The sequence below is a fragment of the Erithacus rubecula genome, assembly GCF_903797595.1.
Source record: "Erithacus rubecula genome assembly, chromosome: 23".
NCBI lineage: Eukaryota > Metazoa > Chordata > Aves > Passeriformes > Muscicapidae > Erithacus > Erithacus rubecula.
The window spans coordinates 1230329-1257676 of record NC_136675.1 but is presented as its reverse complement, the minus strand read 5'-3'; the positions used below and the strand labels follow the sequence as shown (position 1 = coordinate 1257676).

Genomic DNA, 27348 nt, shown 5'->3' with positions numbered 1-27348 from the left:
TGCGCTCTGAGCAGCTCCTTGCAGAGGGTCCTTGCTCTGCGCCTGCCTGGAGGAGAAAGTGCCTCTGGAACCTGCGTTAGCACCGTCAGGGGGGCTGCAGCAAACGCCTCCAGCTGCCAGGACTGACGTGCGATAATGCTTCATCCCAACTGCTGAACTCCCTGCGCTGAAAGGGGGGATCCACTGCAGCCCCAGCCCCAGTGCAGGCTAGCCTGGCTTGGAGAATTGGGTTCTGCCGGTGAACTGCAGGCTGGGGGCTGGGGAGGGGCGGGGGGCTTCGCTGGAGGACTGGAGAAGGATCTCTGCGCTCTGAGTATTTCATAGCATCAGAAAATTATGGAATAGTTTGGCTGAGAAGGGTCCTTAAAGACCATTCAATTTCATCCCTCCCCCGGCGTGGGCACGGACACCTTGCACTGGAGCATCCCCCGGCGCGGCTCGGCCCATCCTGCGGGGGGGCCTGGGGTCGCTGCTGGGCGAGGGGACCCGGGAGCGAGGCGGGGGAAGGATCCCAACCCGGTTCCTTCCATCCCCCGCCGCTGCGGCCCCGCTCGGGGCCAGGGAAATCCCAAACCCCATCGATCCCGCACCGCGATCGCAACTTTCCCACGGACGGGCAGCGGCCGCGGGCCCCGCCGGGCTCCGGCCCGGAGCGGCACAGAGGGGTCCCGTCCCGTCCCGTCCCGTCCGCGTCCCCCCCGCCCGACCCCGCCGCGCTCCGCCCCCCGCGGGGCCGGGGCGGGACCCGGGGCCGGGCGGAACCCGCCGCCCCCCCGCCCGCGCCCAGACGTCCCGGCGGCGGCGAGCGGGGAGCGGGAGCGGGGATCCGAGAGCGGGGATCCCAGCGCCCCGCTGCCTCCTGCCGCTCCATGGCCCCGGCCGCGGCGGCGGAGCCCAGCGCCCGGGGCCCCGGCCCCGGCGGGAGGCGCACGGCTCGGCGGCCGCCGGTGAGTGCGGGGACGGGGGGGCGGCGGGGGGGATACGGCACGGGCGCGCGACACCGGCCGTACACATCCACATCCACGTCGGGCACACAGACCCCGGGCGGGATGCGCGCCGGGCACTGAGCACCCCGGGCACCCATGGGCAGACTCCGGGCACCCCCGGGCACCCATGGACATACACTGAGCACTCCCGGACACCCCATGCACAGACACTGAGCACCCCCGAGCAGCCACTGAGCACCCCGGGCACCCATGGGCAGACTCCGGGCACCCACGGGCACCCATGGACATACACTGAGCACTCCCGGACACCCCATGCACAGACACTGAGCACCCCGAGCAGCCACTGAGCACCCCGGGCACCCATGGGCAGACTCCGGGCACCCACGGGCACCCATGGACCCTGGGCACCCACAAGCACTGTGCACTGAGTGGCATCAGGCACGCAAGGACACGGTGTATCCACAGACAAAATCTGTTTCCACAGACAGCGAGCACATGCAGGGGCACCTGGACACACACACGGGCACACAGCACACGTTCACACTCGCATGCACACCCAGCTGTGCACAGATGTGCACACACAAGCCTGTGCAAGCCTGCACAGAGGCACACACATCTCCACACGGCCAAAACCCGGGAGCTGGGCACAACTGCCCAATCCCAGCACTTTTTGCAATTCCCGAGGCTCCTGGCAGAGGACTGGGGCAAGGAGTAGCACCGCAGCTCATCTCTGTGGAGGGCTTGATGTAGACACTCGAGAGACAAGAGGGTGAAAATTATCCTAGTAGATCCTGAAGTTTGGGATCAGGAGGACCTGTGTGCACAAGGGGCTCAGCTTTGTGGCATGGAGGGGTCAGTGACTGCAGCCAGACCCATGGCTCTGTTTCAGCCGTGGGTGGTTTTGGATCCTTGCTCATGAAATCAGTGAGATGTGTCTTGCGGGGTAAGGAGTAGGCAAGATGGGGTTAAAAAGCTGGAGGTAAAAGTGATGCCAGCTGGGAATACAGCTGGGAACTTCCTTGCTTGCAGGCCAAATGGGATGTGGGCCTGTGGAGCAGGAGATGGGATCTGTGTGTCTGTACCCCCTGGATAACTTGGGCCATGCCTGGTAGCAGGGAGGCAGCTCCTGGACTGCATCTCTCCCTCCCCTCCCTCCATGCTGGCAGGGATTTTTCAAAGGAGTAGCAGGGAAGGTGCCAAATTCAGAAAGTGTTTGGTCCTAATTCCCTGGATATCCCAGCCTACGGATTTTTATTTTGCTCCCCTTCCTTTTCTCTTGGCCACAAGGATTTACAAGGTGCTTGGCAGCAGCCTGCATTCTTGGGTGCCCTGCCACCTCACACCACTTCCCAGAGGCAGGAATTCACCCAGGAAATCTCCCTGAGCCCCTCACTCACAAGGGGAGCTCCTTCAAGTGAGCAAAGAGCTGCTGTTTGAGATCTGCTTTCCATTTAAATTTAGATGTCTGCATTATCTTGAATTTGGATTTATTAATTATTTGCATCTGGTTTCTATCAAAAAAGTTGAGCAATGCAGATGTCCTGATTTCGGGATTGGCTTGGGGGTGAAGCACCAAATTTGCGGATTTTCATTGTCTCCTTAAACAATGGCATGTCAGAAGCAGAATTACAATCCCCATCCCATCGCAGGGGTCTGACATGTCAGGGTTAAGCATCATCCAGGTTACGTGAGCTTCTCACCATGGGTGACTGTGGCTCATTTCCCAGCCGTGGAGATTAGTCTAATTAGCAGAGCAAATCTGGGTAAGGCAAGCTCTGATAATTAGTAATCAGTGGGATGTTTCCACACACTTTCTTTTGCCTGAGGGGTAGAGAGGTTTAGAGCATGGCCCCGTTTTTTAGGAGCAGGGAGGGGTTTGGAGAAGTCAAGGTGAATGGAGCTGGAACTACTGGTGGCACTGGTGGCTTTCACTCCTCATGTCCCATTTGCCCATCAGGATCCTCTTGCCTCAAGCACAGGATGGAAAGCACAGGGAGAGACACATGTGTCCCCAAATCACCCCAGCACCATCTTTCCCTGGATCATATTCCAAGTGACAGTAGTGGCCTTGGTGGCTCCTGACTGCTGTCTGGGATGTGTGACCTGATGATGAGAAGCTGGCATGGTGCTTCTCCACACCTGGGCCAGGTGTGGGCGTGATGCCCCTCTTGATAGGACCTTGGTGGAGGTGGTTTTGTGTTAACCCCTTCTCCAGCTGATCCTTCTCCTGCAAAAACCGAGGTGTCTGCTGCTGGGGAGAAGGGAATAAAGGGCACTCCTGAACTTTGGGTTGTCACTCCTGGGGTCTTCTGTGCTGCAGCAAAGGGGAAAATGTGTCACAATCCCAGTGAGACTCCCAGTCCAGGACCTGCTGGGAAGGGAATAATCCTTCCCATGCTGTGGTGATTAGTGTTACTGAGTTTGTGGAAGTTTCTATGAGGGAACTTAATTAATTGTGCTTGATTTATGGGTGTTCCCAGCTGAAGCTGGAGCCATGGATTTTGTCACTGCATTGGGAACATGCTTGTGTCAGTTTCACATAGGGAGGTTTCATTCCTTGGGAATGAGGCTGGGGGAGGACTGGGAGCTGCCAGTCGGTGCTGGGGTGAAGGCAGGGTTTGCTTCATCGGGGAGACCCCTGGAAATGTCTGGCAGATTTTTCTTGTGTTCCCTCTCTCTGGAAACCTTTATGTGTAGCCAAGGAGGGAACTTGAAGTGAATTCAGAAAACCAGGAAAGGAGGAGTGCACAGGTGGGGATATGAGGGCTCAGACCAGCCTGAGTCTCCAGCATGAGGGATGCACCGTGCACTGGGATCACTGCTGTTCCCCTGCTGGCCTTGCCTTCAGTCTCCTGCAGCCAGGGTGGGAGGTGGGATGGGGAAGGAGCTGGTGCCTAGGTACTGCTCCTGTGGTCCCCTCCTGCCCCGTGCTGGGGGCGGCATCGGAGGCTGGGCTGAAAAGGAGCTATTTTTAAGCATCACATCTCAGTGCAGTCTGTCATTCCCATTCTCTGTACCTTCCCGGGGGTGGGAGAGCTGGGGGGGGCTCCAGCATCTCCACACAGCCTCATACCCAGAAGGTCTTGGACGCCTGGGTCCCCTTTCTTTGTAGAGAGGGATTTAGGGTAGCTCAGCTATCACAGGCTTGGATATCACAGGCTCCCCAGGGCTTGGATGAGGCAGAGGGGTCTGGGCTGTACTTGCTGGTTTGGGGTCTCACCCATCTCTATGGCCTTTGGACACACTGCAGACTTTGCTGGCTGATTCAGCAGCAAGTTGCAAAACCAGTTTATTCCCAGAATCAGGAGAGCATCTTTAAAGTCAGAGTACTTTAGGAAAAGAAAAGGAAAACAGAAGTGTATTCTGTTTGTTAGGCATTTCTTGGGTGCTCATGACATCTGGGGCTACTACTGTGCCAGCTCTGGGGGTGATGCCCTGCACAGCAGCCACAAGATGGGATCCTGCATCCAGGTGGGATCCTGGGTACAGAATGGGATCAAGCCCCATGGTTGGGCAGTGCAGCCTGGATGGGACATGGCAGCAATGGCAACACTCTCCCTCGGGAGATGCTGGGTTTTAATTTCCTTCTGTGTAGAGGACTGTCCTGTAGTGAAGCCCTTTCCAGGTGTGAGCCAAGGAAAATTAAAAGCTCCTGGAAGGATAACAGACAAGAGGGTTAAACCTGCAAGGAAAAGGCTCTCAGAGCTGCCTGCACTTGGCCCTTTTCCAGGTGGCGTTTCTGCATCTCCAGCCCATCACTGAGCTGGGTGGCACCTCCTGTGGCACAGGACTGGAGTGGCACTCCCAGACATCAGTACAGCCCCTCATCCAGAGGGAGATTTGGAGGCCATTTCTGCTTTTTGATAGCCTTTGATGCTGCAGATTCAAGCTGGCAGTGTGGTCATGGCAGGGGCAAAGGATTCCAGGGACACCCAGGGGATGTGAGATTCGCAGTTCTGCATTACCTCCACCCAGCTCTGCTGCTGTCAGATGCATTGGGATTTAGTGTCAAATTTTAGGATCATCAGTCTGCGAAGGCGGCAGGAGAGGATTGAGGTGGGAGGGTGGAGCCAGCAATGTGCCTTCGTGATGGGGGGGATTAGAGAAATATTTGGGTTTATTTTAATGTCAAGCTTATTGCGGGGATTGGGAGCTTAACCTGGCAGCAGAGCAGTGCTCATCCCACTCCAGAATGACATTTACAGTTCCTCACTGTCATTCTATACTGTCATTCCTTCCCACCGGAATCGAAACCAGACATGGTCCTGGTGAGCCACAAACACCTCGGAGCTGGCCAGAGGTGGCCAGGAGTGCCAAGCCACTGGCTGTCCCCGTGCCCCAGCAGCACCCCAGGAGCCGTCCATTCCTGCACTGTGTCTGACCCCGCTGCTCTAATGTGGGAATTGATGGAATTGTGGAATGGATTAGTCCATTCGTGGGAGTGTCGGCGGCTGCGGGGTGCAGGAGGGGATGGCAGCGCTGGGTTTTGTATTTTTTTTTTTTATATTTCTTTTTTCTAAAAGGGTTATATAACCTTGGGGATTCTATTAATAAAAATAATGGTTTTGAACTCTGGGAACAACCAGCCCCAGCAATGAGAAGGGAATGCTCCAAATTCAGAACATGGCAGTGGGGAGATATGGGACAGGCGTTCTGGGCAGGAATAGTGGCTGGGGACACAGAGGGGATTCCCTCATCCAGATTGGTGGCATCTGCCTGTCCCTCCTTCCATCACCTCCATCCCTGTGTTTAGGGAAAAAGAAGGGAGGTGGGAAGGGGATTGTTTCAGCCCCAGTGTGGTCTGGACATGGGTGGACACCTTTCACCCTACTGCACCCATTCCCAAGCAGCCTGAGATGACCCCCAGATTGTATCCAGTGTAAAAGTGTGGCAAGAACAGCCTGGTGCAGCCCAGGTGAGCATCACCTGGACACAAAGTGTTGCCCTGGATGGGATCCATGGGATGTGCATGGTCCTCACAGGCAGGACCCCAGCTTGTTGTCCCCCTTCTTTGTCATCAGAGGTGGGACACCAGGGATGCTCCTGGTCCCTGTGGACGCTGGTCTTGATTCAACAGGGTGAGTTAGAGAGGTTAGAGGAACTGGGATTAAAGAGACCTGGCTCCAGAATAAAACAGAGGGTGCTTGGTGTGTGTTCAGAGTGAGTTTGGAGTCATGAGCTGTGGGAGTCATGGGAGTCTGACCAAGAGCTTTATCTTGCAGTGTAGGGGGCCATTTTTAATCCCTAAGTAGCCAGCAAGGCATTTAAAGGGTTTGCTATAAAAATTAAGAGAGCTTGAAGCTAAGATGGCAATTAGAGAAAATTTAGACATAACCTAAATCAGGGCATTTGGAGGCAAAAAACCCGCGGTCTGTGGGATGTGTTCAAGGGTCCAGTTGTTTCCCTTTAATACCAAAATATTTAAAGCCTCATTTTTCAGGATGAACATTACTTTGCGTTAATTATGTTTCTCCCTTTGCCATGTGGGATTATCAACTTATTTTTCAGAAAGCCTTAACACCCCACTTAGTAGTGGCCCGGGCTTTGGTCTGGTTTGTTTGGGACTTTATTTTTTCTTCCCTTTAAATCTCCCTTACTCGAGTTGTCACTTGACAGCCTTGTGCCAGGAACAAGCTGTCATCCTGGAACTCATATCTTTAATTCCTTCCCTCTGATGCTAATAACACCTTAAGATGATTAACTGGGGAAAAAAAAAAAAAAAAAAAAAGTGGTATTTTTCTGCTGTTTGAATGCTGGTCACTGGCTCTCAGCACTTCATTCATCTTGGGGAGTAAAATTGGAGTGTGGCCACTCCTCCTGCAGGGCTCTCCTTGGGTTTAGCTTCTATGATTCTGTGATGTCCAAATGCTTTTCTTGACAGTTTAAGATGTGGTGGGGTGACAAGCCCCCTCCCACTGCATCCCTTGGCTGGGGGCCACCCTGTAGCTCTCGCTGCTCCCATCCCCTTTGGGGTGCTCCTTTGGGAAGGCCTGGGCAGCATTCCCATGCTGGCAGTGCTGGGAGGCACAGAAGGGTGCACGGACACCTAATCCCACCCCAGCCCCACTGCCAGCACCGCGCTGCAGGGACACGGATTCTTGTCAGCATGAGCTTATTCATATTTTTGAAAGATGTTTTTGGTCTGGGACTTGTTCAAGGCCTGTTTTACTTCCCCGGGGTTCCACTTATCCCAGGCACAATGGTGCCAGCCCAGCAGATGCTTCCTGCCAGGCTGGTCACCCGCTGTTTTGGGTAGCTTCCACACCTTTATTGCTCATCTAGGAAATAAAGTTCTGGATAAAATAACATACCATGCACTCTAAATTCCTGTAAATCCCTAGATGTGCAGTTTTATGTTGGTGTGTGTGTGTAGGTAGGATCCTGAGGATGCACTGAGTAGGTCAGAGGAAATAGAAAACAGCAAAAAATTGAGAAAAACACCTATTTTAGCTGAAATTCTCCATGGATTGGTGGGTCCTGCTGTCTGATGAGTAGCTTGATGTTGGTTTAGGTTTTCAGGTCCTGCTTGGATTGTCACTCACAGGGCTCTGAGTGATGCAGCTGTGTCATACCTTTCATTTGGGTTTCCAGGTGCCTCAGTTTCCCCAGCAGATGAATAAATAGCCCCTTCCCTCACTGCTGTTGTGGCAGACCGGGGGTGGCACCTTCTCCCAGTGTCACAGGAGTGCCAGTGATGGCTCTGTGCTGGGTGTGGCACAGCAGGGTCCCATCTGTCCTCACTTCCTGCACAGCTCAGGGGTTTAGAGGGATGAGTCTGGGGCCTTTGGGAGTGTGGTTGGAAGGCACTCGTCTGCCCTTCACTGCCGAGTGGGGAGAGAGAAGTGACTTGAGGAAGGAGGGAGCAGTGGGGCAGAGCAAAGCTGTCCCTGCCTGCTGTAACCTGTGGGCTCGGTGTCCTTGTGCTCCTGGCATCCCCACGCTCCCAGTGTCCCCGCAGTGCCATCTCCAGCATCCCGGGCACAAGGACCCCCAGTGATGCCCTCTCACCTTTCCTTCTCCCATCGTGCAGGAATTGCGGCTGAGCCAGAGACGATGACTGCGGAGAGCGCCGAGCCCAGGGGGCCCATGCGGGAGCCGGAGCAGGGGGGGCCCAAGGCGGCGCCGCCCCCCGTCCCCCCGCGGCGCCGGGGCCGCCGCCTGCGGCGCAGCCCCCCGACGGAGCCCCCGCTGAAAGGGCAGCTCCGCATGCGCTCGCCGGCGGGAGCCTTCGTCGTGGTGGGCATCTCCGTGGTCCTGGTGGGCATGACCATTGCTGTGGTGGGCTACTGGCCTCACCGTGGACATGGGGGCGCCGGGGCCAGCGCGGGGAACGCCAGTGTGGTGGGGGACGTGAGGAGGGAGGTGGCAGCCGGGCACCACGTGCCCCACAGCGAGAAGCTGAAGCTGATCGGCCCTGTCATCATGGGCATTGGGCTCTTCATCTTCATCTGTGCCAACACAATGCTGTACGAGAACAGGGACATGGAGACCCGGCAGCTGATGCAGAAGGGGCTCTACGGCCTGACAGTGGGGCTGCCTGAGGGGACCGGCCCTGAGGACGGGCACTGCCAGCATGGGGACAGCCAGTCCTTCCCCAAGGCCAGTGCCGAGTGCGTGGAGGGGTGTTACCAGGTGGACCTGTCCTGCCAGCCCTGCCCCGGCCCCAGCAGCAAGTGGTCTGACTGCTACGGCCCCAACCGGCTGCAGACCATGGCCGAGTTCCTGCAGCACCCGGCAGCTTCCCCTGCGGCCTCTCTGCACAGCCTCCGCTCCACCGAGGCCAACCTGAGCCTCCCGCGCCGTGCTGGAGCCCAGTCCCTGCTGTCCTCGGCCGTGGGCGCCCTGGCACTGCCCATCATCAAGCTCAACAACTGCTTGCTGGACGGGGCAGCGCGGGGGGCTGCCAGGGGGGCAGGGAGGGCCCCTGCTGAGCATCCCCCTGGAACACCGCGGCTCTCCCGGGCTCCTCTTTCCATTGGTGCCGGCGCCGCGCCCTGCGGCCAGGATGGCGCTGCTGGGGACGGGGATGGCGGCCACGTTGTCATCAGCATGGATGACGTCTGTCCTGGCGCCGAGCTGCTGCTGGAGCTCAGCCCCGATGTGCACCTGCACACCCCGGGACACTCCAAATCCCTGGACCTTGGCCAGCCAGGGGTGCTGCTGCTGGCCCCCATCAAGGACCGTAAGAACCGGAGCTGGCCTCGGCTGGACCATGGCAGCCTTGTGGGCTGCGCCAAACTGGGAAGCGCTGGCGACTCCTCGGACCGGCTGCTGGAGCCCAGCGAGCCCCGACCCAGCTCCTGGGTGGTGGGGGTGGAGCAGGGCACGAGGGTCTGATGTCCCCTACACCTCTGGGGACTGTAACATCCCAGTCCCTCATCCTGGCCCCCACCACACACCAGTGACCCCAAAACCCCACATCCAGACAGGGGTTGGGGCAGCATTTTTTAGCCAATGCCAAGAGGAAGGTCTTGACCCTCCGCTCCCGGGGGACAACTCGTCTAGGTGGGATGTCCTGCCCAGTAGATGCCCTTGGCCTTACAAGCCCTTCTCCTGGTGGCTTTTCCAGAGGAGTTCTCACTTTGAGACCCCACACAAATTGTGGGATGGGGACATGGGGGCAGGTGAAGCCCCACCAGCCCCTATAGCACTTTATTCCGGCAGGGTTGGGGTGGGGAGATGCTTTGGAGGGTGGTGTCCGCTTGTCCAGCCTCAACCCACCAGAAAATTTGCTTGGCCAGAGCACGTAGGCCCAACAGGGCTATTAAATATTATCTGGATGCCATGTGGTCCTGCCTTGCCTCCTCCTATTGCCTGTGGGATGCTTGGGAGGGGCAGCACCTGCTGCACTCAATCCAGAGGGTCTCTGAGACCTTGTGCCCCCACCCAGGCTCCATTGGAGAAGGGGATGCTCCATAACCAGCTGCTCAACATTCACAGGATGAGGTGATAAGCGCAAGGTTTGGGATTTTTATGGAGAGAAGGGATGTAAAAGGTGCCCAGGGAGTTGCAGGCAGCAAGCAAGGTGGTGCTGCCCACCTGGAGTGAAGCAATTGAGAGCCTCTCTGTGGATCTGGGTTTGTTTGTGCTGGTTTTTGGTGAGATGAAGGATGCAGGTGGTGGGAGGAAGGATGTGCAGGGGCAGAGAGGTGAGGGAGCGTTGGTTTTGCGAGGTCCTGTTTGGTGCTGCTCTGGTACTTGGTGCCTGTTGAATGCAGAACCAGAGCTGTGTGGGGTGAGGCTAGAGAAGCAGCCTCAGCACTGGGGTGGATTCCTGGAGAAAAGGGAGCTGGGAGTTCATCCCATCCCTTCTTACTCCCTCCAGCTCTGTCTCAGGCTGGAGGAGCCCTGGGATGCCAGGGGCTGTGAAAGGATGGGTTGGAGCATTAGGATGAAGACAGCTCTGCTCCCCAGCAACTCAGGAGGCTGTGGCAGCCTAGATGGGATCTTTGCCTTTTGCCTTCCCAGGGACTTCTGGAATGGCTGATATCTCTTTTATCTGTATGAAGTGTTTGGGAGGGGGATTTATTCCTGTTTCTGCTTCTCCCTCTCTGGTCTGAAGTGTCAGTGTGTCAGACCTTGCAAACTTCGGTAACAACATCCTTCTCCAGATTAAAACATCCCAGCAAAATCATTGGAAAATTGCCTTTTCTACCCCTGCCCCCTCTTCTCCTAAAATGCAATCCCCCACATTGTTTTGGGGGGAGGGGGAGGTTCTGCTCTACAGAGAAAAGCTGTGTCTGTTTGCAATGCCAGTCCTCCCAGAGGGCTTGGGTACAGCTTCCCCCAGTGGAGGGAACAGAGGTGGGACTGACAGCTGTAGTTGGGGGCCAGTTGCATCCCAGAGGGTTCTCTGGGAGTGATACCAGCCCAAGCTCAGCTATTTATTTGGCTGCTTAATCTCAACATTATTTAGGCACTGATTCAATGCAAAAACAGCAACAAGAAAAAGTCACCATCGGGGTCTGCCCGGGAGCAGCATCCCAGGGGAAGTGCCAGAAGGTTGTTTATGTCCAAAAATAACTTTTTACTTGGGCTTGACCAGCTGCAGCCAGAGCTGATGCCAGGCCCTGGGCGTGCTTTGGGAACTGACAGCAAGAAATTGGAGTCCAAAATGCCACAAGGAGATGCACAAGAAGCTACTGGGGGAGATTGTTTTAATTTTTCCCCTTCATTTTCTGGCTGAGGCTCCATCTAACCGTGGGAAATGGCTGTATCACAGGGGAACCTGCCTGGACCATATGCCTGCCACCAGCATTGTCCTCCTGCCCCATCCTCCTTCCCAGCTCAGCAGCATCCTCCAGGAGAGGCATTTCTGAGTCACACAGGGATTATTTCAAAATGCAAAGCAGCTTGATTAATTAATTTGGCAGGGTATGAAACCCTGTGCCTTCTCCAGGGACAGCAGCATCCCTCATGTTCAGTTCCACCTGTGGACACTGTTCTCACCCTGTCTGTGGGATTTTAGCAGTGCTGGTTTCAGTGCATGGATGCCATGTATCCTGTCCTCAAGTGTCTGGGAATGAACTGGGCAGGGATGAGGCTGGGTTAGAAACAGAAACTAGAATGTAAATATATACACCCTGGATGGATTCCTCCATTGTCTGCTTGACTGTGAAGTAGAACAATCCTGGAAGCTCTGGAGAGCTCACACAGCACATCCTGTGGAGTGCAGTGTTTGGTACTTTCTGTCCTGCTCAGGAACAGTCTGGACTAAATATCCAGCTGTTGCCACCCTCCAGGGTATCCCTCCCCAGGAGGTGACCACTGAAAGGAGATTCCTACACAACAGAAGGGAGATTTCATCAAAAACACCAGCAAAGAAAATGGGGGGATTGTCCCCAATACCAGCATGTCCAGGCTGACAAGGATCCCTGGGGTCCCTTGGACCAAAGGATGGAGAGACCAGGGCCAATTGCAGTTACCCCCACCACCAAGTGACCTCCCACTCAGCTGGTGCATGGCTACAGGACAGCTCAGTTTGGGGCAAAAATGGATAAAATGGATAAAAAATCCAAAAATGGATTGAGGGAACCACTACCATAGGCTGTGTGCTAGGGATGTGCCCTGAGGAGGAGCAAACCCTGCCGGTGGCTGTAAGAGGGTCTCTCATGCCCGGGGACATCCCAGTAGTGCCAGCCAGTCTCCAGATTTGCTGCCGGGACACCTCTGTCTCCAGAGAGCACAACATCAGAGCTGGGGACAGTCTCTCCCGATGCTGCTCGGCCCTTGGCGGGTTTGCAGCTCTTGCTCCTGTTCTTGCTGTCCCCGCAGTGGGGCGGTCACTGTGCACTCTGCCAGTGCAGGTGTGTGGGAGGGCGGGGGCTCCGCACCCGCAGCCAGCCAGGAGCGGGGTCCCTGTCGCGGGGGTCCTGCCGGGGTGTGACCTGAGCGCGGCTTTTGCCTTCCAGGGCCGAGCAGGAGCGCTGTGAGGGCTGCGGGTGCTCCGTGGGTCTGAAACACCCTGCACGCTTCTGGCACAGGCTCATTTCTGTTGCTTTATGTAAAAAAAAAAAAAAAAAAAAAAAAAAAAAAAAAAAGCAAAGAGTGTGCTATAAAATAGCTCTTGCATTAATGGGCCAGCTAGAGCCAAAGGCACCCATCCTAGTGCTTCCCGGTAGCCAGGGGAGCTGGAATGGGGCTGGAGCTGGGGTGCCTTCGGGAGTAGTTGCTTAATTTTTTTTTTTTTCCTATGGTTTTGGGAGTGTCCTGTTCCCTGGCACCCAAGGCTCTGCACATTAATTCTACTATAGAAATGGGCTGAGCAGTGTGGGATGGATCCCCCTGGGGCTGGTCCTGGGTCAAAAGCCTGAGTTCTTTCAGTGTTGTCAGCATCCCGGAATGTGTCCTGATAGCCGAGTGCTGCATGGGGCTGGAGCCCAAATCTCTAAGGCTTTGGTGTGGGAGCCCATCAGGAACCACTGCCCGTGGTGGGGGCAAAAAGCAAAAGATGTCCATGGATCTGCAGCAGTCTGCAGTGGAGCTTCCCTGGGTGGTTGGGGATGGAGGAGGGATGAATCCAGGGCCGTTGACTGAGCTGCTACAGGACCTGAGGCGATTCCCCACCTGGTTCTGGCTTTTCTTTTGTGCCTCAGTTTTCTCAGTGATGGATCTCAGAACTGAGCTCAGTGTGTCCAATCTGGCCCATTGCCAACATAATTCCTCCCTTTCGACCCTGTTTATCTCAGACTCTGGGTTGAACAACCCTGGGCTCTCCCAGCTGGAAATGATGGAGTTGCACCACTACTGCCCAGCTGCCACAGCAATTCTCCCTGGAGCCCTGAGACCAGCCCTGATACTCCAGCAACTCTCTGCAGAGCCCCAAAAACGGGAGGAACAGCCTAAAAATAGCCCGGGCTGGAACGAGCTGGAGACTGAATGGGAACTTGCTCCTCCTGATGTGATGCCTGCTCCTCCAGTTCTGGGGTTGAGTTCTGGGATGGAGACATGGGGAAGCAACAGGGATGGGTGATGAAGGGAAGACACTTTAGTGGCTTCTTCCCAAAGGATGGGACCTCCAAGACAGAGTCATTGCCTTTGGTGTGGGATCTGGGGGCTGGGGTGGGTACAGGACCACCCAGGAGCACAGACTCAGCCTGCCAGGAGCTGCTGCCTCTTGTGCAGCTGGGACAAGGGGTTGGGGTTTTATTGATTTGCATCTGGATTGCCATCATGTTTGTTTGCCTAATATTTTCCCTTGCTTGTAGCCATGCAAAATACAACATTACCACACACCCTCCTGCTCTGGCTTTGAGGTGTATAAAGGCATCCAGAGGGGCTGGAATGGGGGAATTTTTAAGGAAAAGCCTTTCCAGACTCTTGGGATGGCCCCAGACAGTGCTGAGCATTAAGGTGGGTATTTCCTGTTCCTGCCCTTGTACCCTGGGGCAATGAGCTGAGGACTTCTCCCCTGGGCATTTTGGATGGGGTTCCAGTGTCCCCTTTGCTGGGGTGTTGTTTGAGTAGCAATGGCAGCACTCCTGCCCAGGAACACACCATGGTTTTGGTGGATGGGCAATGTGGGACCATATTCCTGGTGCCACTGATGTCCCTGCAGTGAGTCCAGGACAGGGACGTGCCAGAAGCCCCTTGAGAACCATTAGCCCCGTGTCTCCTCCCTGTGGCAGTCCCAAGGCTGATGATGGTGTTTCTGCCAGGACACAGTGGTGCAGTCCAGCATAATCCCCTACTGTTGGAGGTGGCAGCTGTGGGACAGACTGGGACCCACAGGAGCCTGGCAGAGCTTGGAGCTGCTCCCCAGGTAATGTTCAAGAGGGCCAAGAGTGGGAGCAGGTGATGATGTTTTGGCTGCTGAGCAGGGGACTGACACCTCGAAGTGCAGCAGAGCAATGGCCATTCCTTGGGTGGTTGTCCCCAGCTGTGATGTTTCTGGGGCTGTGGTTCATGCCCAGCCATGACCCCTCATACCAGTGCATTGTCCAAAGGTGTTGGGACCTCCCCCAGCCCCAGCCCCCAGAACAGGGCTGTTTGTGGCTTGGGGAGGGTAGGAGCCTGGCAGGTAACAGGACACAGCTCTGCTGCAGAGCTGAGCATGAGTCACACTGCTGGGACACTTACGGGAAAGCAGCTCCAGTGGTGGCAGTTTCCCAACTCTCCAGGGTCAGTTTCTGAGGCTCCTTGGTAATTTTGGCTTTACAGGACAGAGATTTAGTACTTGGAAGCAAACTGTCCAGTGGAAGAGGTGAGGGCTGTGTCTGGAGCAATTTTTAGCAGTACATGCCACATGCCACCCTTCTCTTTCTGCCTATTAGGGGAAACTGAGGCACAGGGAGGTACCACAGTCAGCCCCTGGTCTGCCCCTGCCCCCAGGGAAGCTCTTTCCAGCCAATTTCCAGTCTTCAGCTGCCCTAACTGGGCCATCTGGCTCTTGTTCTCTGTCAGGCCTGCAGCCAAGATGCCCTGTCAGCTTTTTGTGCCTTATTTCTGTCCTGCCTAAAGCTGCTGCAGCCAGAAAAAAAATGAGATAGGACCAAAGTATCAGTGTATTTGACATTTCCCCCAACTTGAGTCACACTCATTTAGGGAGCACCTGCCAAGCACAGACCTCACCATAAATTCTGCAGGTAAAAGGAAGGTTTAATACCAAGTGATGTTTCTTTGGGGCAAACTTGAACTCTGGGAATTGCTTCTGGCCCTTTTGGGGGCTTTGGTCCCACCTATCACCACACTAGGAACTGTTCAAAGAGTCTAAAGGCAGCAAGAGCCCAGGAAAATGCACCCAAGGCACAAGACTGGGAGAGCTTTGGCACCATCATAGCTACATTTGGGGGCTCTGGTTTAGTCTGATAAAACCAAGTCACCACAAAGCCAGGCTAAGTAGAGAGACCTGGAGGAAGGTGAGAAGAAGGAAGAGAATTCAGCACCAGGGAGAGAGTTTTGTTTGAAAATTTATTGAAAAATGCAATACAAGAAGCAGTACTGAACACTTAGGTGTGCCTAATCGCTATGGCAACTTTCCCTTTGATTCACTATGAAAATCCAAAATAACAGCTCCCATCACTAGTTGATCTAGAAAGTTTTGCGTACTTTAAAAGTTCCTATTTTTATAAAGTGTAAACGCCTAACCTAGACAATTCACAATCACCTTAAAAAAATTTTACAAAGTCCTTCATCTTCTCAACTAGATTATTTTTTTAGTTTTTTACAAGTTTCATCTCTAAGGCTGGGACACTACCACCTCTTACGGTAATTGTACAATTAGGAAAATCAGCAAACCACAGTTTATTAAAACCAGAAATCAGTCAGTCCTCTGCTAACACATCTCTTGGTCAGGGATTGCTACTGGGCAACCAGAGCAGCCATTCCAGTTTAATGGAGGAGAACAGGAGCTCCTTGCTTTCCTTTCTATAAAAACATTCATATATAAATAGCTTCCATATAATGTGTATTATACAATCAAGACAGTCTCTGGGTGAATCTGTGGAGTGGGAAGAGCTGGGAACATTCATATAAATAGACCTTACTTAGCTGGCTTGTCCCTTGAGCTGACACAGCATGGTCAGAAGCAAGGATTTTAAATCCCACCAGAGGTGGAAGGGGAGTGAGTAGCCCCACCACGGTCTTGGCTGAGGGTGAGAGAAGCTTCTTCTGCTTTTAACTTGTATCTTCTTCCCAGGCTCCTGTCCAGCTCCTGACTCGAGCACTGTGCTGGCAGGAGCAGGGCTGGGAACCCCTGAGGTCAGACAGGTGATAGCAAAGGGCACATGAAGCCAAGACTTGTATAAATTACTCCAGGAGAAGCAAGAACTCAGCAGGGGGAAGTGTGAAAATGGACAACCTGCCACCCAAAATGTAGGGAAAAAAGAAAAACAGGGTTAGACTAGTCTATGGGGACATCTGCAGCCAAAGTGAGCAAATCTTTTGGAAAGGAGACACCCCTCCTGACAGCAGGTTTCTCACCCCAGAAATGCCCTGCTTGGTGTGCTTTGTCCCACTCATCATGCTCAGGGCATGGGACACCCCAAGGGAACACCCAGGGACCACATTCCCCTAAATTCTCCTGATAGCCAAGTGCCTTTAAGTCCTACGGACAAACTTAATTTATGACAGTGGCTCTGCCTAGTAAATCCCAGAAATCCTCTCAGCCACTGCTCCACATGCCCCTTCCCTCCTCAGGGGGCTGTTGCAAGTGAGAAGAAAGGACTGAGTGGCAAAGATCTCAATTCCCAGAGAAAGGACATTGCCAGAGGGTGCTCAGCACGTTGGGTGTTTAAGGCAAGCATTGCCCAACTGAGGACAGCAGAGACACAGACCCAGGGCCTGTGTGGCAGAGTCAGGAAGGACAGCAATTTTCAGACATGGATAGGGAGACTTAATCTCTGCACTACAGCCCAGGACTCCCTAAATCCCCAGAGCATGATGCCCTGAGGAAGGTGAGAGCCCCAGGAGGGGACCCTGCACCAGAGCAGCCCAGAGGCAGCTGCCAGCAGAGGAAGGCTGAGCAGGACTCAGGGCCAGCAAGGCTCAAAGAGAGCCAAAATCCAGCAGCTCCAGCAGAGTCTCCAATCAATACTGACAGCTTAATTAAAATTGCACCTGAGGCTGAGAAGCTGCACCAGCCCCAGTGTAGTTCCAGAGCTGTTTGCAGCTAAACAGTGGAGTCATTGCAGCCTGAGCTAAATCCAGTGACTTCTGAAATACATTATTCAAATTGAAAACTGGAGAGTTTTTATCTTTATTGCCATTTTCTTCCCATCCTCACTTGAGGAGCAGAGCACTCCCTGCCCTCAGCTACCACTGTGCCACATTATACATATATGTATATGTATACATAAAAAAAACCCAAAATCACAACCTCAAGTGGACTGAAGTGTTCACAAATGTCTGGGCAGACTCTTTACAGAGCTTGGTTAATTTTCTGCTTCTTGAATCTTGAATTTAAATGGTGGAAAGACAAACCAACCAGTCAGGAACATTCCCATGAAGCTGAGAGAGCAGTGGGAGCACATCCAACCCCTGAAATAATGTTTTTTGCATCACCCCCTCTGTGCTGGAGATGGCCCTGGGGGTCTGTAAGTTCAGCCTCAAGATTCAGACAAGCATCCTGATATTTCATTCCAGCAAAGGGGTCATGAAGCCAAATCCAGACTCTCAGGCCAGCATGGAAGAGTCAATGTCAACACTTCCCATGTGGTTGGCTCTATCACAACCAGCAACACCTGACACCTCCTGAAATTCCTTGTTCAGCCTCTGCAAATACAGCTTGCAGGCCTAGGAAGGATTGTTTAAAGGATAGTGGGATACATGCTCTGGAAATGGGTAACATATTCACCTTTAAATAGCAGTGTAAGGGGAGGAAAAACACCCAACCCATGACTTAGCAAAAAAAAAAAAAAAAAACCAAAAAAACAAAACCCTCCCTAATTTAAAAATCATGAACACAAACAAGTGAAAAACTATGACACCAAAAAGCTCAGTTCCTGTGAATGCTGCACAAGCCTACCTTAATAGCATCCCGAGTCCAAACACCTTAAATACACACTTCTAAGGGCTTTTTAATTTAATGGCATCTAGGAAACACAAACAGGTGGGGAGCACTCGGTAGAGACACACGGGAAGAAGGTGAGATGCTATCACAGTCCTCTTAAAGCTCTAAAATTCACAGTATAAGATATTTGAAGCGACTTCCAGTATTCCTTAAATCTAGTCAACTATTCAGATGTGTGCATAGGTAACACCACAAAACCCTACTGTGATCACACCTCAGGGCTGGAGCCCAGAGGGAAGGGAGCTCGGAGCAGCCCAGGGGGTGCAGTGGGACTGGAGCTCCCCAGAGCTACAGAAATCATCAGGAAGCAATTGGAAATGCTGCACAAAGTCCAACTCTTGAAACTGACTCTCCTGGAAGAAGGACCCATGGCTTTGTGAAGGCACATTCCTGCATGGAATATGCACGGGTCCAGCTCCATTATCCCTGATGAGGCAGAGGGAATACAAGTTAAAACAGGGAGCCCTGGAGCCCTGCAAGGTGGGATTCTGTGTCTGAAGAGGCTTTGCGTGAGAAGGAATGCAAAATTGAAAACCTGTAAAAAATATTCAGTACAGTTAGAAATATGGCATATTTCTGTCACAATAGATATATATATATTAAAAAAAAAAAATAACCCAACCAAAAAAACAACAACAAAAACAAAACCCTATGTCCAATAGGATCCAGTGGAAAAATCCCAAGTAAAATGTCAAAGCGCAACTCTTAATAAATGATATGAATGTCTCTGAGTGTCAAGTTCGAAATCTGAGGTCTTTGTGCTCCAGGTGGTTTCATGGTACTTTTGCTGGGTTTCTTTTTCCTGGTGGTGTCACGGGCACGAATGTTTCCTAGCAAGAAAGGAAGAGGATAAGTTACAGCTACCAACAGCAGCACACTGGAAGAGACAGGAATCTGCCTCTCTGAAGTGATGGGAACTGAATTCAGCAGAGCTCCCACCAGTGGCAGGTCAGAAGTGCCTAAAGAGGCTCCAGGAGAACTGGGGAGGGACTTTGCAGAAGAGCCTGGAGCAATAGGACAAGGATGCCAGAGAGCAGGGTTAGATGGGATATTGGGTAGGAATTGTTCCCTCTTGAAGGTGGTGAGACCAGGCACAGGGTGATCAGAGGAGCTGTGGCTGCCCCTGGACCCCTGGAAATGTCCAAGGCCAGGCTGGATAGGGCTTGGAGCAACCTGGGTCAGTGGAAGGTGTCCCTGCTCATAGCAGGGATGGGACTGGATAAGCTTTATGGTCCCGTCCAACCCAAACCATTCCAGGATTCTGTGATCAGTGCCATGGGGCAGGATGGGCTTTAAAGCACTGAGGCACAGACAGCTCCTGGATTCCTTTAGCAGATTCTTCCCAAACTAATAAAAAATGCAGAAAATGGGATTTCCAGGCAGCCTTGGGGTCCAGCTCAGGGGTTACTAGGCACTGATCTGGGCAGGGCACCTACAGCAGCATCGTGTGCTCCCAGCACATCATGGATGTTTGGGAAGGCAAAATAGCCTCATGGAAGGAGCTGTGTAGCTTTTAACCCATTTGGGCTTATTTCCACAGGATTAGTCTGTCTAATTAGTGACTGCCTCATCAGCCTCCATGGATCTGACAGGAACAGCCTGAGCAGAACTCAGCAGAGAACAATGATCATTTTACTTCAACTCCGACCCTGTTTACCCAAATCTGCTGCGCACAAAGATCAGTCAGCCCCCACTCCCACCCAAGGAGGTCTCTACTCACACAGCCCAGCTATTCCTCTGCAATCTCTGTCTCCTGGTGCACAACCACTTTGGTCACCGACATGTCTGGGTGCTGCTCCTTGGCAGCCTTGATTGCCTGTGCCAGGACCTGTGGGACAGCACAGGAGAGCAGGGGTTAGAGCAAGTCACAGTGTGTCAGAGCATGGCACCCACCATACCCAAGGGCACAAGGAACTCCAGAAAAGTAGATGCACTTGATAAAATTACAGAAGATCCCAAATTGGAGGAGACCCACATGGATGATCCAGTCCAGTCCAGCTCCTGTCCCTGCCCTGCCCCCAGCAATCCCCCTGCCCATCCCTGGAGCTCTGGCAGTGCCCATTCCCTGGGGAGCCTGGGCAGTGCCAGCACCTCTGGGGGAGGGAAGAACCTTTCCCTGAGCTCCAGCCTAAACTTCCTCTATCACAGCAAGCAGAGATTGGAGCTGTCCCTCAGGAGGAGCTGCAGCCCCTGCTGAGCTCTGCCCTCAGTTTCCTCTGCTTCAGCTGAACACACTGAGTGCCCTCAGCCCCCCCCGTATGGCCCCTCTTGACCCTTCACTGTGTCCCCAGCCTCCTTTGGAATCTCTCTAATTGTTTTAGGTCTTAAACTATGGTGCCCAACATTGCCTCCAGGACTTCAGCCACACACTTTGGTGACTTCTGGTACTATTATATTATCTCTGAAAGGAAAAGCACTATTTGAGGAATAACCCCTATCTCACCATGCCCCATGGCAGAAGATGGATGAGAGCAATTAAGCTTAACCTGCTTATTCTTCCAGCAAGTGTGATAGGCACATTTCAAACATCTCAGACATCTTCTGTTGGAGTTAACAAACTAGATCTTGTCATAAGAGTATTTTCCACCCCCACAATACTTGTGACTAAATTTAAATTAAAAGTATAATTCTCTGATGACAAAATCATCACTTCCAACACATGCAAGAGGCCAATGAGGCTGAGTCATGAGAAAGGTTTCATATAAAGCTAAAGAGATGTAACACAGGTGCTGAGCACTCTGAAATGACTTCTGGCACTACAGAGTAGCAATAGTGCTTCAGAGTTATGGGAAAATGAATGCAGATCAGCCAGATGTCAAGGAAAACTTTTATTTCACCTTTTTATGGATTTTTTTTTTAAAGCCTACAACCATCCAAAACAATTCTGGAATCAAAACTTTGCTGCCAACATCAGTTTCAGAATACAATTCAGCTTTTCTCGCTCAGATGCATAATGCCAAAAAGGAATTTATTACTGATATAGAATCATGGAATTGCTTGGTTGGAAATGGACCTAAAACCTTATCCCATTCCACCCCCTGCCATAGGCAGGGACACCTGCTACTAGACCAGGTTGCTTTAAGTCCTGTCAAACCTGGCCTAGAACATTTACAGAGATGGAGAAACCACAGCTTATAAAAATATTAAGTTTTATTTCTACCCCAGTAAAATTTATCCAGGTCATTTTTTGGTGACACTGAACAAACAGCCTGACTGATTTTTGCCAGCTCTGGGAAACTCTTTTGGATCATATCCACACTCCTACCTGGTCATGGTCTACATCTGCATCTCCTGTGATGACAATCCTCTTCTCAATCCGTGTCTCTGAAATGCCACCTTTCACAGTCTAGAACAGAAGGAAAAACTGCTGTTAGTGTAGAAGTACAGAGGAGTTTGAGCTCACTGGGGCTGCCTATCTAAAGATGGCACCCAAAAATAGTGTCACCAACTAGTGCTGTTATACTCAGCATTAGTCACATGGAAAACTGCTGCTGCTCAAGAAAAAACTGTCAAAGAGTTATTTTTTATAGCTGAGCCAGGGAGGAGCTTTTTTCTCAGAGTGCAGTTCTTCCTGCTGTCAGCCAGAGTCAGTATCCAGACTGTGCTGCAATTAATGCATAATCCACAGATTTGACACAGGCAAAACTGAACACCTCGTGCTTTGTTCCAGGTACTAATCATCTATTTTAAAGGACCTTCCAAAAACTTTGTTTCCCTCTCATTCATCCCTGCCCATCTCTCTGTCAGGCTGTTGTTTGAACCAGTGTTTTGTGGTGCTCCCTGGTGTTACCTTGGTGATCTGGGTGGTGGTGGTGCTGCTGGTGGTTTCTGAAGTGATGGTCTGGGCAGTCAGCAGGATGCCAGGGTCTAAATCCCCATTGCCACCATCTGTCTGTGGGATACAAGAACAGGCCATCAGTCCCTGACAGTGGGGACAGAAGCAGGGGCTCCACACCACCAGAGCCAGACAGAGGACTCTGAGGACAGAAGCTCCATCATGGACCACAAGACACAAGTCAACCTGTGCCCAGGTGCACATGAGCTGGGCAGGTCTCTGAAAGCTCAAAGTCCCTGAGCTTTAAGGCTGGAAAAGCACAGAGCCTTCAGGGAGGACCTGTGACACCCCTCAGACTGGGAGAGCTGGGATGTACCCAAATCTGAGCATGCTGCTGGCCCTGCAGTGCTGGTCATACCATCCACACCTGAACCACGACTGGAGACCAACAAAGATACCAATCCCAAATTGCACCTGCCTGCACCCATGGAGATCAACAAAGCCAAGAGCACAATCTGATTCAGAAGGTACTTGTCACCCTTCCTCCCTCCTGACAACCCTGCATATTCCTTACTTTATGCTCTGCAGGAGCAAAGAACATGCACACATTCGCTGAAACAGTAGTAACTTTTAGAGCTGGTTCTTGGATCTCATCGTGTCTGACTTGACCACTCAAGATCTGTCAAAAATCCCAAACTAAGTCATCCTGGCCAGCTCATCCTGGCTGTGCTGTCCATGGGCAGCATCCTCACTCAGCACTGGGACAGTATCTGGAATTACCACAAGGTGGGACCATTTTCCACAGTCTGGAAGAGATCTCATGGCACATCACACCGTGTGCACACATGGCCACCCTGGAGATCCCTTTTCCTTCTCATTTACCAGTTAAGAGCAAAACTCTTCCATTCACCTACACACCTGCTGAAAGCCAGGGCAATGCTCACCACCATGATTGCCCTGATGCTGCAGCTGGGAGGCTGCTGAGCAGCCACAGCATTCCTTAGGAATCATGAGACTCCTGCACCCATAACAACATCCTACAGTCACTTCACTGCTACAGCAGAGGACGTGCTGCTGCTGACAGCCACAGTGATGGCAAAGCCAAGCTGACACAGGCTCCACAACCTCAAATACATAAAGAGAGGCTGGGAGGGATGGGGATGTTCAGCCTGGAGAAGAGAAGGCTCTGGGAGACCGCAGAGCTCTTTCAGGGCTTAAAGGGGCTTCAGGAGAGCTGCAGAGGGACTGGGGACAAGGGATGGAGAGACAGGACACAGGGAATGGCTTCCCACTGCCAGAGGGCAGGAATAGGTGGGATATTGGGAAGGAATTGTTCCCTGTCAGGGTGGGGATGCCCTGGCACAGAGTGCTCAGAAAAGCTGTGGCTGCCCCTGGATCCCTGCCTGGCAGTGTCCAAGGCTGAACTGGGCTTGGAGCAGTCTGGGATAGTGGAAGGTGTCCCTGCCCATGGCAGGGGACTAGAACTGGGTGAGCCATAGGTTCCTTCCATCCCAAACCATCCTGTGATTGTGTGATTAAAACCTGTTTTAGACTGAGGATTAATTTTAACCTCAGCAATGAACCCATAGCTGCAATATTCTCTGCTTCATAACATTAGTCCACTAAGATTTTTACTTTCCAGTCGCTACATACCCACTGAGGTTACATTTTATATAAAACATTTGGTGTTTAACAACCATTTCAGTCTTGAAACCTAGGGATGGCCAAGTAATTTATAGACCAAGTTCTGAAGAGGCATAAACAGCCTCTTTGGGGGAGCTGGGAAAACAAGACAAAGCATCTATTGCAGAAAATGGTCAACTCAGGTTAACTTTCTACAGAGAGATCCACACCCTGAAGCCACCAGTGGCTGAAGATAAATTCTGTTTGCAAGCACATATTGAAAAAGTAATTACTCTTCAAGGACAGCAAAACCACTGCTCCTCTACAAATACCAGATGCAGCTGGAAATAGTGTCCACAGCATCAGTTAATGCCTGTGCTGCATTCAGATGTGCAGAGACAGGCAGGTGCTGCTGTTTCATCCTGAGGATTTGAAACAATACATTTACTTGTGTTTAATTAAGCCCCTAGGAAAGTTATCAGAACACACCTTACCTGTGCAGCTTCGTAGGTGATGGTCTTTGTCTCTGTGTGGACAATAGGGACTTCTTTTGTGGGTATTTCACTTTTGATGGCGCTGGACACATCAGAGATGGTGACAGTCTGTGTCTTCACTAGTGGGGGCTGTGAGACAGGGTTAAAAACACCTTGTAAACACCCAGTTCCCATCTCCACATCCTGACCGGGCTGCTGTTCTGCTGGGAAAGTGTTCTGACACTGATCTGATAAAAGCACTGTGGGAACCAAGGTCAGCCTGGAAATCTTTGGGTTTAAGTCTCTGGAACAACACACTGCTCCCAAGGGCAGAGATCAGGCATGAGGATTAGATAGGCAGAAAAATCCTCCAGGCCCTCCCCACACCATGGCCTCTGGTCAGCCCAAACCAGGCATTAAGGGTTTAATGGGTGTGCCACAACAGCCCACATGCTGTCTCCACTGATTCTTAACTTTCTAATTACCAGCAGCTCATTGCCAGCTGCCAGGAGAAGACCCTCATCTGCTAATGCCAGTGTCAGGATTAATGCCAACCCTGGGCAAAGACTTGATCACAGTTGAGCACCTTTATCCTGACCTCAAGAGCAACACTGTGTTATTAAAAATCCTCATCAGATCTTTAACTTTTATTAAATCAATGTCAGATAAAACAGAAAGAAAAGTAATGGTGGAGAGAAATCAGTTGTTCCACCACCTGATGATCATCCAGAAGAAGACAGAGTGAGTTCAGCACCAGCACTTTCCCAGAGGGCTGTTTCTGCCACCATCCCCAATCCTGCTAGATGTCACCATGATCATTAGGGGGGGAGAGGCATCTATTGAACCAAAAGCAACATCAACACTGGAGCAGGCAAAAATCCCTCCCACTGTCTGGAGCACAAAGGCACACACTGGACAGCACCTCAAATTTGCTGTGCTGTGCTGAGGGTCAGCCACCAGTGCAGCCAGAGCCAGCAAAATTTTTAGGGAGCTAAAATTACATGGTTTTTGAGCCTAAATATTGCTTTTTTGTGGGAACATCACAGGATGCTTCAATCCAAGAAGAGCAAAAGGCATTGCACTGTGGTGATTGTATTTCATACAAAGATAAATTGAGAGGGACTCACATTTAAGGCACAGACAAATTGACAGTGGCTCATATTTAATTCAAAGATAAATTGAGAGGGGCTTATAGCACTGACTGAGAGAGATGCAGCAGCTCCAAGCACGGGTCCAAGCCAAGCAAACCCACGTCCTCTGCAGCTCTGTGGTGCCTGCTTGCTGCAGTGTTTGTGTTCCCACTCCACAGGCAGCCAGGGCACGGGGAGCAGGAGCTGGGCTCACACCTGGGAACAGCGAATGAGCTCCGGCAGCCTGGGAGGAGCCTCTGCCTCGGGACACTCGCCATGTGGCTTTCTAAAGGCAAAGCTGTCTTCAGCATCCTCTGCCACCTCCTCCTCCTCTCCTGCCCCGGGCTGCCAGGGAAGTGTGGCAGGGCTGGGGCAGGGCTCCAGCTCGCAGAGCTCCCAGGCGTCCTCCACATGCACACAAACCCCCTTTCCACACGTTAGGTCCTCCTCGCTGGGAACCGCCTCCTCCTGCTCCTCCTCCTCTTTCTCCTCCTCCTCGCTGCTTAGGGAGGAAGCACCAAAGTGCCAGCTGGGAGAAGGCTGTGACGAGGGTGCCACTGGAGTCTCACTAAAAACTACCGACTGCTTTGAGCCCTCCCACGCAAAGCCAGAGTTAAAACTGTTCCACTCTGCCACAGCAGCCACATCCTCTTGGGAGATAAAGTCACTCATTTTCTAAAAAGAAATGGATACACAAAAAAGGCCAGGGAGAGAGAGAGAAAAAGAGAGCAGGGAGTTAAGGAGAACAGGAGGTCAGAAGGCATCAAGGCAAACATCAGGTTATCATATATCACATCTCCAGTAACACATGCAACAGTGGGGCTGGACAATGGAAGACCTCTGTGCTGAACACAGTGCATTTACTGACACAGCCTTCCTGGTAATTGATAATCCACTCTCCCAAAATTTTAAGGAATTCATATGAAAACAACTCTCTGCACCTAGAGCAACAGACACCACTAAGTACTTTTTGATCAGTTTAGAATAATTTCAGTGTATCCAGTGGGGACTTGTGCACATCCAGAACTTCCACGGGCAATAAAATCCACCCACTACTTGAAAACCATCTCCTGATTCTGCTTTTAACTCCTTGAAACTGCTGCCTCACTTCCTGACAAGATTCTTTGGGTAATCAAAAAAACTATAATTTGCACTTAAAATGTGAGACCTGAACCCTGTGGGTTATTTGGTATGATCCATTTTTTATACCCCAGAAGCCTTCACTTTAACTGACCTCCTCTCATGGCACAGCTCAATGGTAGGATAACAGCAGGAGCTGCTTTATGTAGGAACATATATATGCCTTTTTTAGCTTAATTTCAAATTACTCTTCCCCCATTTTTTATGGGCATTTTTCTCAGTTCTCTGCTTCTTCATGTTGCAGACAGGTTAGGTGTAAGATTTCTATTTATTAGAATTTCTAGCCTCTTGTGCTTCTCTTAAGTTGTTGGGATATTGCTTAGCAAAATGCATTTAATAGAAGTGGAGGGAGAGCAAGCAGCACTGAGATGGGCACAGACTTTGCTCACAGAGAAAGGTTATTTCTGATCCAAACCCACTTCCACATGTTTCTCCAAAGGCATATTTAAGGGGAGACCTCAATGCAATTTGCAGCTTCCTCCTGAGGGGCAGCTCCAATCTCTGCTCCCAGGGACAGGGACAGACCCAGGGCAGGGCTGGAGCTGGGCTAGGGCAGCTCAGGCTGAGCTCAGGGAAAGGTTCTTCCCTCCCCCAGAGGTGCTGGCACTGCCCAGGCTCCCCAGGGAATGGGCACTGCCAGAGCTCCAGGGATGGGCAGGGGGATTGCTGGGGGCAGGGCAGGGACAGAGCTGGACTGGATGATCCCTGTGGGTCCCTCCCCCATCAGGATATTCTATGATAACATATCCAGATTCCACTCTCATTTCCTAACACAAGGCTCTACACCACAATATTCCACAAAACAGAACATGAATGGGGTTATCAGCTGTGTACAGCCAAGTATTCTTGATATAAAACCTGAATTTATATACTGCCAACATCCTGACCTTCCCTTAATTATAAATGCTAAACCTTGCAAATTAGTCATGGGACCTTGAGAAGACACAATTCATCTTCTGGGGTTTAATGGAACATGCCTTAGGAGTGAGATTTCCTTATGTAAGAGCTGGAACACTACTCAGCCAAGAGAAGAATCACAGATAAAACAAAGAAGATTAAGCAATTACACAAACACTGATGTATTTAAGAGGCAAAAATCTGTATACAGTCAAAACAACCTCCCAGTTCCCTTTCACAGACAGATAGAATAATTTGCATTTTGGAAGCATCTCATATGACAGATGCATAAAGGAAGGGAGAGCTGGAATGGAGCCTGTGCCGTGCGTATTCTGGTCACCAGCTGAGCAAGGGC

At 51.9% G+C, this 27348-nt stretch overlaps 2 protein-coding genes across 5 annotated transcripts in view; one reads left to right on the top strand and one right to left on the bottom strand.

The window, feature by feature from the left end:
* Nucleotides 1-8000: 8000 nt before the first annotated feature.
* TMEM200B (transmembrane protein 200B) lies at nucleotides 8001-9316 on the top strand (the record flags this gene model as incomplete). Its single annotated transcript, XM_079325901.1, has 1 exon — nucleotides 8001-9316. The coding sequence occupies one exon, from the start codon at nucleotides 8001-8003 to the stop codon at nucleotides 9282-9284; it is 1284 nt and encodes a 427-aa protein (XP_079182027.1). The 3' UTR covers nucleotides 9285-9316.
* Nucleotides 9317-15516: 6200 nt separating this feature from the next.
* Nucleotides 15517-27348, bottom strand: part of EPB41 (erythrocyte membrane protein band 4.1) — a 74684-nt gene continuing 62852 nt past the window's right edge. For all 4 annotated transcript variants that reach the window (XM_079325788.1, XM_079325790.1, XM_079325789.1 and 1 more), the window contains 5 exons: nucleotides 23848-23976; nucleotides 21746-21847; nucleotides 21221-21301; nucleotides 19676-19783; nucleotides 15517-18785 (listed from right to left, as the gene is read on the bottom strand). In XM_079325788.1, the coding sequence (XP_079181914.1) occupies nucleotides 19685-19783; nucleotides 21221-21301; nucleotides 21746-21847; nucleotides 23848-23976 (411 nt within the window). In that variant the 3' untranslated portion in view covers nucleotides 15517-18785; nucleotides 19676-19684. The remainder of the gene's footprint in view (nucleotides 18786-19675; nucleotides 19784-21220; nucleotides 21302-21745; nucleotides 21848-23847; nucleotides 23977-27348) is intronic.